Genomic DNA, 13,304 nt, shown 5'->3' with positions numbered 1-13,304 from the left:
TGCATATTGTTCCATAGTGTGGAACACATGGCCAGGTGTTCTTTGCCTTACTGATGCTCTGCATGAAGAGAGGAAGAATTCTAGAGAGTACTCAGTGCAAGCTGTCTTTCAGGAATGCTTGTCCACATGAACTGATCATAAGAACATAAGAAAAAGAGCCCTGTGGGATAAGACCAAAGGCCTATCTAGTCCAGCATATTGTTTCTGCACAATCACCAAAAAGATGTCTCATGAGAAGCCAAGCAGCAGGAGATAAGTGCAATAGCACTCTCCCACTGTTATTCCCAGAGGCTTATGGCTTCTGACCTTAGGAATAGCATAAAGCCAACATGTTCTTCATCAGTAGCTACCTCAGTGTTTGCTGAAACACTTTTTAGAAAACTACAGGTATAAGCAATCAGTGTGCACTTCTTAATTCAGGTATATATCATGGTTTATCATGGTGTCCATACAAACCATCTCACTGAATGTACAATGAAATATTGCAGCCACTGAATTTTGACCTTGATCAGAGGTGAGGAACCTGTGGCCCTACAGACATTGCTGGACTACAACTCCCATGATTTCTGACTATTGGTTGTGCTGGCTGGGGCTGGTAGGAGCTGGAGTCTAACAACTTCTGAAGGACCACATGTTCCCCATCTATATGCTATATCCTCAGATCCCACCAAGATTGCTTCTAGAGTATGCCACAGGGTTGCCCTCCTCTTCTTGCATCGACAACATGGCCAAACCCTTTAGAGTGACGAAGAAGAGGCCTGTTACATAGGATGTGGTTGTGAAGAAAAGCTCCTTTCAGGAGGATATTGGTATACAGTTAAGAGGTGTAATTTTGTCTTTCCATCTTTGTTCTTTAAAATGTTATTATTTCATCTAAAATTCCTGTTAAACCAACTTTGGCATTAGATGCTCAGAGGAATAATGAGAAAACCAACACAATTTTCTGAGCTCTACAGAAATAATTGGAAGGTGGGGGGCAGACACCAGCATGGAGAATCGTAGACAGATGCAATATGAATTGTTAGGAAATGAGACAGTAATCATGTCCCAAAGTACATTTATCCTTCCTAAATTACTGTTTGAGGAAATAATACTGTTGGCGCCTGAACAATTTATACCAAGCAAGGGGTTTCTTGGAGAGATTGCTGTTGTCTTTGACAAAAATGGAACATGAATTTAGAGTAGTTGAAATGGGGAGGGGAAGGAGAGAGATGTTCAAGAGAAGACAGAAAGAAACCCAAGAAAAAGAAGTAGATGTCAGTAAGCTATGAAAATATTCATTTTGTTCCTGCCCTGATGATTCCCGTGTTTCTTTTAGATTAAGCAGTGGGCACATGCTCATCTAGTTTTGTCATTTTCCTTCTTACCTTCCTTAACCTCTCACTCCAAATTATGTAGGTGGCAATTTTCATAGCAAGAGCCTGTAACATATACCCAATTACGTTCATTCTCAACTTGGGCCGAAAACAAAAGATTCCCAGGAATTTCCAACATATGATGATGTTCTCAGGTAAGTTGATTGGTTCTGCCACCATGCCACATGCTGAAAAGAGAAACCTGCATGGAAAAGTGTAATTTTCTTTCAAAGAAAAGGGGTGGGAGGCATGGTTTACTAGGCAATTACAAATGAGCTGTTCCATGATCCACGGAGCTGACTGGAAAAATTTATCCTCACATCAAAAAGCCTTGCCCTTGTCCCTTTCAATGACATACAATAACAATTTTGATAATTTTAATTACCAGGGTGCTGCCTGTCCATCATAAAAGTTTATGAAGCGGACTTGAAAGCAGCAGCTCAGAAAACAAAATGAATACAGCATAAAACCTAATCATAAGAAGAGGTTGCTGGATCAGGCCAGTGGCATCCAGAGACATTCAAGAGGCAGCTGGACAGCCACCTGTTGAATATGCTTTAATTTGGATTCCTGCACTGAGCAGGGGGTTGGACTCAATGGCCTTATAGGCCCCTTCCAACTCTATGGTTCTATGATTCTATTATTCTAGTCCAGCATCCTGTTCTCATGATGGCCAGCCCCATCCCTATGGGAAGCCCATAAGCAGGACCTGAGTGCAACAACACTCTCTCCTCCTGCAGTTTCCACAGACTGGTATATGCAGAAGTATACTGCCTTTGACCATGGAGGAAGAGCGTAGCTACTATGGCTACTAGCATACTGTTTACCTATTGTAGAAAAACAGCCTCATCTCTGTCCCATCAGAGCAGGCTCACTCATCTTTGAGGGGATTGGTGCAAGCTCTGTGCTTGCTTTGGTGGGATAGTGGCCTATTTAAGACATCTTCTGAGCTGTGACAGTCTTCCAATGATGCTGATATCAGCATGCATCTCTCTCCTCTCTACCACACAGATAACAAAGTATATAATGTGAGTGCTGAATGCATCAGCCTGAATTAGGGATGGGAGAGAAATTCAATTCAGATTGCATTTAAGTTCAAATCTGTTAATTTTGCACTTTCCAAAACAATATGAGAATCAAAACACAGCCATCCTTAAATATCGCACTTATCCAAATTTTCCAGTGAGTTCTCCGACCAACCAATGTTTATCAAAATGCATATATCAGGGGAAAGTGTGCACAAAAATGAATTTTTGTGAAAATAGCATACAAAAATGCATTATATTAGGAGAAAATGCTTACAAAAATGTATGTTGTTGCTGTTATTGTTGTTGTTATTAATTATATTTATATCCCACCCTTTCTCCCAGTAGGAGCCCATTAGTCAAAACTGCATACAAAAATATGTTTATTAGGAGAAATTCACACTGATATGCTGAAGAATTTTCATGAGAATTTAAAAAATAATAATTGCAAATTGCTGCAGAAATGTGGAGAACTGCATTTAAGATTGGAAAAATGAAAAAAAAACCTGAGAGAATAGAAACTGACAGATTCTTTCATCCCTAGCCTGGATATCCCACTATCTGATTTGTGTGATTTGTCCATCACTACCATAAACCTCCTTCTGCTTGTTGGTCAACCAGTCAAAATGCCTCCTTCATACACACATACACTCCAGCAAGCTTCACCTCTGTGCTCTTCCTTCTCACAGGGAGAATGATGCAAGATGGAGCACATGCATCCACGTGTCTCACTGAAAATAGCAAAGGAGGTGAAATTGGCATTGTATGGCTCAGTGTCCTTTTTCTTGTTCTCTATAACCGTCCCATTTTTTATTTTTTTTAACATACACGGATTTAAAAGTTTATATAGTTCCACTGGAATTCCAATGCTACCTGCTAAAAGTAATCTATTATATACAAAGAGTAATCACCCACATAAGTGTTCTGTGCGAAGCTACAAAGACAGAAACTGAAGAGTTTCCATTTAAATCCAGGATATATCTAACAGTCTTATGTGCCACTAAGATTGTTTACAGCCATTGCTATGCATGCACATGCACACTAATAATGAAAGCCAGAAACAAAGATGGTGGTAGCATCAGTTCAAGGCAGTAAATATATGTTTATAATTGGGGCTTTTTTATTAGGTAGAAGATTTTAGTGGGGATACAAATGGAGAGTCAAAAATATAAATGAACAGTTGTCATTCTTACCTTATTCTCACAGAATAGTAATCCAACTGCTCACACCATCAAGTTTCATTTCAAACACTTTTTCATTCCATAATACTTTGAGAATCACATGCTAATACAGGGATTCCTAAACTGTGATCCATGGGCCACCAGTGGTCCATGAGCTTCATTTAGGTAGTCCACGCCATCTCCACATTAAATATTGATATACTGATTTTTATTGTATTTTTATTGCTTCTCTTATTTCTAATATTGCATTTTATTATATTACAATTTGAATAGTATGAAAAGCAAACTGTAATTTAATGAAATATAATACATGAAATAAAAGAAGCAATAAAAATACAATTATACAGCATCTAGCACAGCACATTACAAGTGCTACAACAGACCAGAAAAATGATTAAGTGGTCTGCCAAAATTCTCAGCACTTTTAAAGTGGTCCATGGGGAAAGAAAGTTGGGGAGCCATTGTGCTAACACACTATACTACTTACTAATATCTCTGCATTTGATATACTTGCATCTGATGAAGTGGTTTTTCATAGACAAAAGTTTACACTATGATTAGCATATTACTCTTAAAGGTGACACAATTTTTCCCCCTGCAACTAACAACATGGCTATCCCTACCTGGGGGTACGCTCCACTGAACTCAATGGAATTTACTTCCAGGCAGATATGTATAGGGTTGCATAATCTCAGTAACAACCAGACCCAGTTGGCTTTATTATGATTTTCAGATCAAAGAACATAAAATATGCAATAGACATATATAAGAAAATCAGTATTGAATTATGTCCTGGAAAATGATGGGTAAATAATATTTCCACAGAATGCGATGATATGCTGTAATCCTAAACATATTGTTATGGGATCGAGAGCTGAGTTAGATGATTTCTTGGGTCCCCTTCAAGCCTGTGATATTCTATCTGGAATTGGGATATGCAAGCAAGAAACCAGCACTACTGGTCAGACTAGTTTGCTTTCCTAATGGACTTACTGAATGGTCAGTCTGCATATCCAAAGGGAGCTATTGCAACTCTTTTCAGGGGAGAGGACCTCCTCCCCTCCCCTCATCCTGGAACCAAAGAGAGACTTGTTTTCAGTTAGTCTGAGGGAAGGCTGGGAGCTGAAAAGGGGCAAAGAGGCTTGCTTGCTTTCTGTGTCTGAAGGGACCCCAAAAAAGGCTATGGGCAACGAGGAGCAAAATCTGATGGACTGTTAATGCTGTGAACCCCTCCATCTTAAGCTCAGGTTGAGAATATGTGTAAATAAACCATATATCCTATAAGACACAATAGTCTCCACTGATCTTTTTTCCAAGGAAACCAAATCTTGGGTAAGCACAAGAACCCCTGGAAGTCTCACACCACTCAGAGATTGGGGTGGCACACAACAATATTTACTGGGAAGTGTGCCCCTTTGAAATCCTTATAATTTACTTTTGAATAGTTATAGGTTGTAAATATTTATTGCACAATGTGGGAATAGTTAAAAAAATTAAGATCAAAAATACACTCTTACAAACTATCATAAACAAATATAATATATAAATTAATGTTATACAGAATCTAATGACAACTGAAAGCAAACAAAATATGTACCTACTTGTTTCAAAAACAGAAGAATCCAAATGAAAACAGTGTATACTAACAAAATCTAATTCACATATTAGATTTGTTTATGTTACTTAGAGTCTATTTTTGATCCCACTTTTATCATGCCTTCATTTTGTTGGGATTTATTTCCTTTTTCGTCAGGCTATCATGTGGGAATAATTTTAGAAGACAGTTTTCCGCTGGGACACTTAGAACATAAGAAGACCCCTGCTGGATCAGACCACAGGTCCTTCTTGTACTGAGAGAGAGAGAGAGAAAGAAGTCTGCCTGCCCACTTTCTCCATATCGTGTGTGATCTTGTACCCCCCTATCGTATTCCCCCATTACTCTATTTTTTTCCTAAACTACAAGGCCCCACAGGTTGTAACCTTCTCTCATAGGGGAGTTGCTCCCACCCTTTGATCATTATGGTTGCTTTTTTTCTGAATATTTTTCAGCTGTATAATATCCTTTTTGAGGATATCCACAGATATTTTATCTCCTTTTGACTTCACCTCATCTAGGCATGGTGGTGTAAACTCACACAGGCTCTGTGTGGGAGAGTTAAGGACTGGTCTCATGTCCTGTCATATGCAATGAATGAAGGGGAAGATGGGATCATGTGGAATTTCATTGGGCATGTCCATAGCATATTGTGACCAACCTCAAGCCCTGCAAGAAAGAAAAAAAAGAAAGATCCTTGAGTTTAAACATGCTAAATACCTTGCAACCTTTCAGCTTTCTGGCACAGTAGAAGCACAAGGTACAAACAGAATTTAAAAGAAATATTTCTCTGAAATTTTCTTAACAATTTAAAGCCCAAGAATGAGTGCATATGGATGCAAATTACACACCAAGTTTATAAAAATATAACTGTAAATCTCTTTTTACAGGAAGATTTTAATTTGAATTATTATTACACCCAATAGGTTTTGGAAGTTCCTTTGGATACATCAGTTTTGTTTCCTGTCCCAAATAGGCATTCTCAATATTGTTGTGCATGATTCAAAGGCCACCGTATGATTTTCTAGATGCAGCTGCATTTTATTGGCTGAAGAAACAAATCCGCCATACCTTCCCTCTTCACTGGAGTGATGGGAGACATATAAAATTCATAAATATCTGTAAAATGTTCTTAGCATTGTGTTTGAATTACTGATTTAATTTAAAGGACTTGTTCATTATGTGGGCTTTACAATTTGCTTTGTATTTTTTTCCCCATAAAACAATAATGTAGGCATGCTAAAAAGTCTTTTACATGTGCAAAACACAGTTATTTCTTTTATATAGCCAGGCCCTGGGAGGGGTGCTTTTGTAAATATGCCATATTGTTGGCTCATGCTTAGCGTACTTATTACCACTCCATGGGAAACATTTGATACATGGATCTGGCTCTACCCCATCATTATCTTTTTGCAGTTTTTTTTTTAGTATCCGTAGGTGTATAACTTTACATTACTTATAACATTGCAAAAGTCACTCCACCTTCTAGCTTAAAAGCCACCTTTTATTATTAGGCACCAAACATTTAAAATCATTTTGAAAATTACTCATTACTTTGCCATTGTGAATGTTTGCACATGGAACAGAGTTGGTTTTTAACAAGGATTTCTATCCAGCTCTAAACATGAAACAGCAAGAGGGCTAGATTAAAGGCCGTCTGAGTTATGTCACATACATATTGCTGGGGCAGTGGACATAGCTTAGAAAAAGAACCATACCTCAGTGATAGTGTGCATGCTTTACATGCAGATGGTCCTAGCTATGGACTTCTTATGTTGTGGCACATACCTTTTGGAATTCACTCCCCTTAAATATTAGACAGGTGCCATCTCTGTTGTCTTTTTGGCACTGGATGAAGATCTTCCTCTTTCAACAAGCCTTTTAAGAAGAGACCTTATCCCAGTCTTGTTTGTTGCCCTGGGCTCCTTCTGGGAGGAGGGGTGGGATAAAATTATTATTATTATTGTTATTATTATTATTATTATTTCTTTTGGTTTTGATTTTTTTTAAGGCACAGGGATCATGTACTAGGTAAGAAGAAAGATTTCTTCCAAAGAACCTGGGGAGCCAAGCTGCTGCCAGTCTGAGGCTAGATGGACAATACTGGGTCAGATGAATCTATAGTCTGGCCTGGTATAAGGCAGTTCCCCATGTTTCTATTACTTAAGAACCAAGAAACCCTCGAAAATATGAGTCTTGCATTACAGAGGTGTCTACAATTATGCATGGTGTGGAGAAAGTGAATAGGGAGACCCCTCCCCTTCTTTCAAAATACTAGAACTTGGGAATATTCAATCAAGCTGAATGTTGGAGGATTCAGAACAGACAAAAGCAAATACTTTTTCACACAGTGCATAGTTAAAACATGGAATTAACTAGGGAAAGAGGCAGTGATGACCACCAGCTTGGATGGCTTTAAAAGAGGATTAGACAAATTATGGATTATGGAAGATAAGGCTATCAGTGGCTACTAGCCGTGATGGCTATACTCTGTCTCCATGGCTGGAGGCAGTATACTTTGGAATACCAGCTGCTGGAAACTGCAGGAGGGAAGAGTGCACTTGCACTCAGGTCTGGCTTGCTAGCTTCCCATAGGTATCTGGTTGGCCAATGTTAGAACAGGACACTGGACTAGATGGACCTTCTAAAATCTCACCCACTTGCTTCCTGTACACAGTCACGTGCCATGGCATTGTGAAATAACACCACATAAAAGCTGCTGTTACATCACTGAATTAATATGAGGAAAGCTCCTTAACATATGACAGTCAGAGTCTGTGGATGAGTATGGACCTTTTTGCCATGTATTTTACTACACATTTGCACATGGTGTGTGGTAAAATCCTTGTTTCCACTTGGAAGGATGATGCAGACAAACAAGCTACCCTGGGGTGAAAAAAACTTATCAGGGATAATTTGGTTATTTGTATAGGTTCCCCATTCTTTCCTTATAGTTGTTAGTAACAAGGACTGGGTAATCGTGTGAATGCTGAAGCCATGTGCAAAACTGAATTACCTGTTTGTAGCATGGTCCTATAAGTGTCCCAAAGAAGTGTCACACAGCATCCTACAAAAACCAATCAACACAAGAGTTCTGCACATGGCATCAGCATTCATGTATCCACTCACAGTCATGATTCAAGAAAGACTGCTTCAAAACACAGAGCATTTTGAGAAAAAAGCCTAAGGCTGTTACCCTAACACTGTTGGTTCCATGTTTTGGCATACCCATGGGGTCTCCCTGCCTGAGTGGGCTCATATTAGCAAATATTACACACACACACACACACACATAATCTGCTTTTTAGTATGAATTTCCTCTTAATGCACTCATTTATGTATGCAACTATTCTTCATATAACACATTTTTGTTTGCTCTGTTTACTAATATATGCATTATTGATTATGCACTAGTATAGGCTTGTTTGTATGCATTACTTGGCTGGAGCACTGCATTGCAAAATTTGGAGAAGTGACCTCCAGATGTCGTTATACTCCCAACTCCCATATGCCCCAGCCAGCATTCTGAATGGGAGTTGTAATCCAGCAACATCTGGTGGGCCATAGGTTCCCCACCCATGGCATATAGTTTTGGAAAGTGTGAATTAGGTAGGGTCAGCTTTAAATGAGGCTCCATGTGCACTATACATTTAAACCAGTATCATAAACGGTCATAGTTGGTCCCCAAGCTTCCTGCGAACTGTAGTTTCTTATGGGTGTTGAGAGTTGTTAGGAGATCCCTTATTCCCCTCACATAGCTACAATTCCAGAACTCTGGAAATTGTAGCTCTGAGGAGGTATAGGGGTCTCCTAACAACTCTCAGCACCCTTAATAAACTACAGTCTCCAGGATTCTTTCAGGAAAGCCATGACTGTTTAAAGTGGTATAAGTGTGGTTTAAATGCATAATGCAGATGGGACCTGAATAACATTTCTCCCCTATCTCCAGGCTCTAAAATTGCCTAGTTGCACCAATGTCTATCCTCAGCTTGAAGACTTCCAGTGAGGGAAAGCCTACCAACACCTTACGTAACTGGTGCCATTACTGACTTATTCTCATACAGGTTCTGCCTCTGCTTTACAGCCCCTCTCCCACTCTCCCCAAGTAGAACTGTGGCTTAAACATTGCTCTTTCCCCCAAGCTTTTAACATGGCAAATGATTTTCTCTATACCCACCCCACCCTGTCTTCTGAAGGTTTACGTGGTGCAATTGCATTTGCACTGGCTATCCGGGACACCGAATCTCAGCCTAAGCAAACAATGTTTACAACCACATTACTGATTGTATTCTTCACAGTCTGGGTGTTTGGAGGAGGCACCACACCAATGCTTGCATGGCTTCAAATCAGGTTAGTGTTTTCGATTCATAATCTCATGTTGCAATGTAATCTATTGCTTTGTTCACCCTCAATGCTTGTTGCATATTTTCCTTTACATTATCCTTTGTTGTAGTTTACAAATGACATGGAGACAGTCATGAAAGGTGCTAGGGCTGCTTTCACACTGTACTTCATTCCACCATTCCAATGATGAGGTGAAGCAGCATCTTGACTTGAGATCCAATGGTGGTCTTGAGCATATTTCTGATTTTTAGCATTTGTTTTCCAATTAAGTTTGGTTTCCTGGAGTGGTTTCTTGGGGGAGTTATGCTGCTAGGTTAATTTTTTTCCCCTTATAAATATTCTTGTGGATATTGTTGCTCAAATGGTGGATGCTGCTGCTAAGTTATATACAGTTGTTGTTCCAGATTTTGCCCTAGACTGAGTAACCAGTTGGATCTGCACCACCCTTTCCCAACCTTTGGGTTCCCATATGTCCTTGGACTACATCTCCCATCAGCCCCTACCAGCATTGCCACTAGTCAGGAATGATGGGAACTGGGGTCTAGCAACATCTGGGGACCCAAAGGTTGGGAAATTAATCTACACCTATCAATTGCCAAGAGCCATGTTTTCAGCTGATCTTCACTTCTCCGCAGTTGAAGCTGTGCTGTCCTGGTCAGCTGTACCACCTTACATAGAGCTAACCAAAATGTTTCATTGCCTGAGGCAGAGCAACAAATAGCACCCCCACTTTTGAAGTAAAGCTGCTTAGTATCCAAAACTGATCAAGTTATTTTGGCACCTGGGGAAGAAAATCCCCAAAGCACCTCTCCCTCTCTTGGCAGCAAAAAAATACAACACTGATAAATTAAATAGCTGACAATATGCTGCCCTTTCATTATACCCAAAATCATCTGACACATCTGCTTTGTTCTGCCTAGTAGTTGGGCTTCCCCTGACCTTAGACAGAGGCCAAAGAAATAATGTTTTTCTGTCCATTTTATTTGAAGGGTGTTGAATGCAATAGGTTAGCACAGATACTTTTCATGTTACAAATACTTTTCACATTATTTATTGGATATTTCTTCATTCTTTCATAGAGCAGGAAACATTAACTGACAACTAAACATGATTAATTGCTTAATTTATTAACTGTAAATCTAAAATGTGGCATTGCAGTGGGTTTTAATGGCTGTTGTCATTTGTGAAGGGGGTTTCATTGCTGATGACACTGTATTATTCTTATTTGTTGTACACTGTAAACCATTTAAACAAGTCATTTTAGAATGACTTTGTGATTATAAATTATTTGCCTTTGTTATTTAGTCAAAAGAAATCTAGGTTTATTAAATAAAAGATTAACTAGATTGAAATACTGCAATGACTCAGTTTCCTTCAAGCAATGGAAATTGTGCCAACCCAATGGTTTAGTGAACAGGTTAAGAGCATGTGCTCTGACCTGGAAGTTCAGATTTGAACTCATCCCAGATTTGAACTCACCGGGTGGCCTTAAGCAAGCCACTTTCTCTAAGGCTGCATACACACCATACATTTAAAGAACACCCCCCCCTCCAAAAAAAAGAATCCTGGAAACTGTTTACCCCTTACAGAGATACAATTCCCAGCACCCTTAACAAACTACACTTCCCAGAATTCATGGGAGAGGGGATGTTCTGAATGTGCTTTAAATGTATGGTGTGGAGGAAGCCTCAGCCTTTACCCTCCATCTGTGACCATATTGATCTGCTGTTGTACAGTGCATTAAGATAATGAATAAGATACACTGTGAATGCTCCATAGAGACTAAGTGTTAGTGTAAAATATTATGGTTACAAATAATCAAACTTTGCAACATTGTTCTTAAGGGCAGTGATTTTTCAGGACCATCCAGACAAATGGAAAGCAATACATTTTTGTGGACTGTTTAGTTATTATGTTGTACACAGTAATTTCTAGTCTAGGGGTGATATATAAATATGTTTTTATGTTGGTTTTTATGAAGTTTTGTTTTTAATATATTTTATAGATGTTTTTAGTGTTTTGTCATTTGTTTGCCACCCAGGGCTCCTACTGGGAGGAAGGGTGGGATATAACTTTAATAAGTTATATTAAACGTATTTAAAGTTAAGTTAAAGTTTAATACCCTGCTATTGACAAGATCTTGGGGGGGGGGCTAGGTAATACTTGTTTAGGCGTTGTATGTATGGTTTGCTATCTGCTGGCACTCTTGCCCCCAGTCTGGTTATATCACTGCCTCCCTATGTCTTTCTGTCTTTGGATTGATACTTAGCTTTGATTCCAGCTAGAAAATGTCTTCAGACAGCTCCTTGCTGAATGATAATCTGATAATGATAAGAGACAGTCTCTTTGACACTGGAGAGCATTGATCCTTGAACTTGGCTCTTCCTTAGTTGCCAAAAGCCTAGTTCTGATAGTTCTCTAGCTAACTCAGAATGGAATCCAAGTGGCAAAAATACACACAGTAATAATTAATTGGGGGAGAAACTGCAGGTCAGCTCAGACCTCACTTAAGGTGACTTCAGTGTGTGTTGCAGCAGAAAAGATAATAGTGGTAGTGTTCTTGCCTTCTGTGCCTTCATGATGCCTTTTGCAATATGTATGGCAGGGGTGGGGAACCTCTGGGGTGGCCCTCCAGATGTTGCAGGACTACAGCTCCCATCGTCCCTGACCATGCTAACTGAGGCTGATGGAAGCTGGATTCCACCAACATCTGGAGGACCACAAGTTCACCATCCTTGCTGAGGGATGGAGGAGAAATTTGTTCTGTTCACATTTCAAGCCAAATCTATCAAATCCACACTTTCTGAAACAATGTGAGAACCAAAACTCATCCTTGAAATTCACACTTTTTTGAATTTTGCAATGCAATTTGCCTACCAAACAATGCTTCTAAAATGTATATATTAGGGGAAAGTGTGCATAAACATGAATATATGAGTGAAAATAAAACAAAAATGCATTCTATTAGGAGAAATTGCTTGCAAACATTGGTACTTTAGTCAACACTGACTACAAAATGTGTTTATTAGGAGAAATAATAGAAATAATAGACATTTTCTGAGGATTTTTTTTTAAAAAATTGCAAATTGCTTCAATGAGAAACTGAAAGAATCAAAACTGACAGATCTTTCCATCTCTACCCCTGACTGTATGCCATCACTATCATTATGACACCCCCTCTGTCCTCCCAGCCACCATATTTTCTGACATTGTAGCACATTTACTAGCTTCATTGTCATCCATGTCACATGTTTGTTGAGTGCATCATTAGTTTTGGGGTACTGGGTGCACCAAATGAAGACATGAAAATCCCAGTTAAAAACAGCCAATTGTCCCAGGTGTTCAGACATTTAAACGTTACATTTCAGTGGGAAAAAAACAGATTGTGTGTAGGTTCATTCACTCAGTGGCACAGAGTGAGGTCCCTTCTGCACTATAATTTAAAGCAGTATCACACCACTATAATTAGTCATGGCTTCTTCCAAAGAATCCTGGGAACTTTGTTAAGGGTGCTGAGAGTTGTTGGGAAACCTTTATTCCCCTCACAGAGCTACACTTCTCTGAGTGGTCAATCCCTCTTCCCAGCGAACTCTGGGAATTGTAACTGTGTGAGAGGGGTAGAGGTCTTCTAGCAACTCTCAGCACCCTTCACAAACTACAGTTCTCAGGAGAAGCCATGACTATTTAAACTGGAACAATATGGCTTTAAATGTACAGTGCAGATGGGATCTGAATGGAGACAGTTTGGGGGGGGTATTTTGAGGTAGTATTATAGAACTGTCATTGTCAGTTGGGATGGGCAAAT

At 39.3% G+C, this 13,304-nt stretch overlaps 1 protein-coding gene across 6 annotated transcripts in view; it reads left to right on the top strand.

The window, feature by feature from the left end:
* Positions 1-13,304, top strand: part of SLC9A9 (solute carrier family 9 member A9) — a 414,620-nt gene that overhangs the window by 226,684 nt on the left and 174,632 nt on the right. For all 6 annotated transcript variants that reach the window (XM_061636943.1, XM_061636945.1, XM_061636944.1 and 3 more), the window contains 2 exons: positions 1,399-1,510; positions 9,352-9,505. In XM_061636943.1, coding sequence (XP_061492927.1) covers positions 1,399-1,510; positions 9,352-9,505 — 266 coding nt within the window. The remainder of the gene's footprint in view (positions 1-1,398; positions 1,511-9,351; positions 9,506-13,304) is intronic.

Source organism: Rhineura floridana, chromosome 7 (genome assembly GCF_030035675.1).
Source record: "Rhineura floridana isolate rRhiFlo1 chromosome 7, rRhiFlo1.hap2, whole genome shotgun sequence".
Taxonomy (NCBI): Eukaryota; Metazoa; Chordata; class Lepidosauria; order Squamata; family Rhineuridae; genus Rhineura; species Rhineura floridana.
Note: the sequence above shows the minus strand (reverse complement) of the source record. Positions and strands in the feature narration are given on the sequence as shown.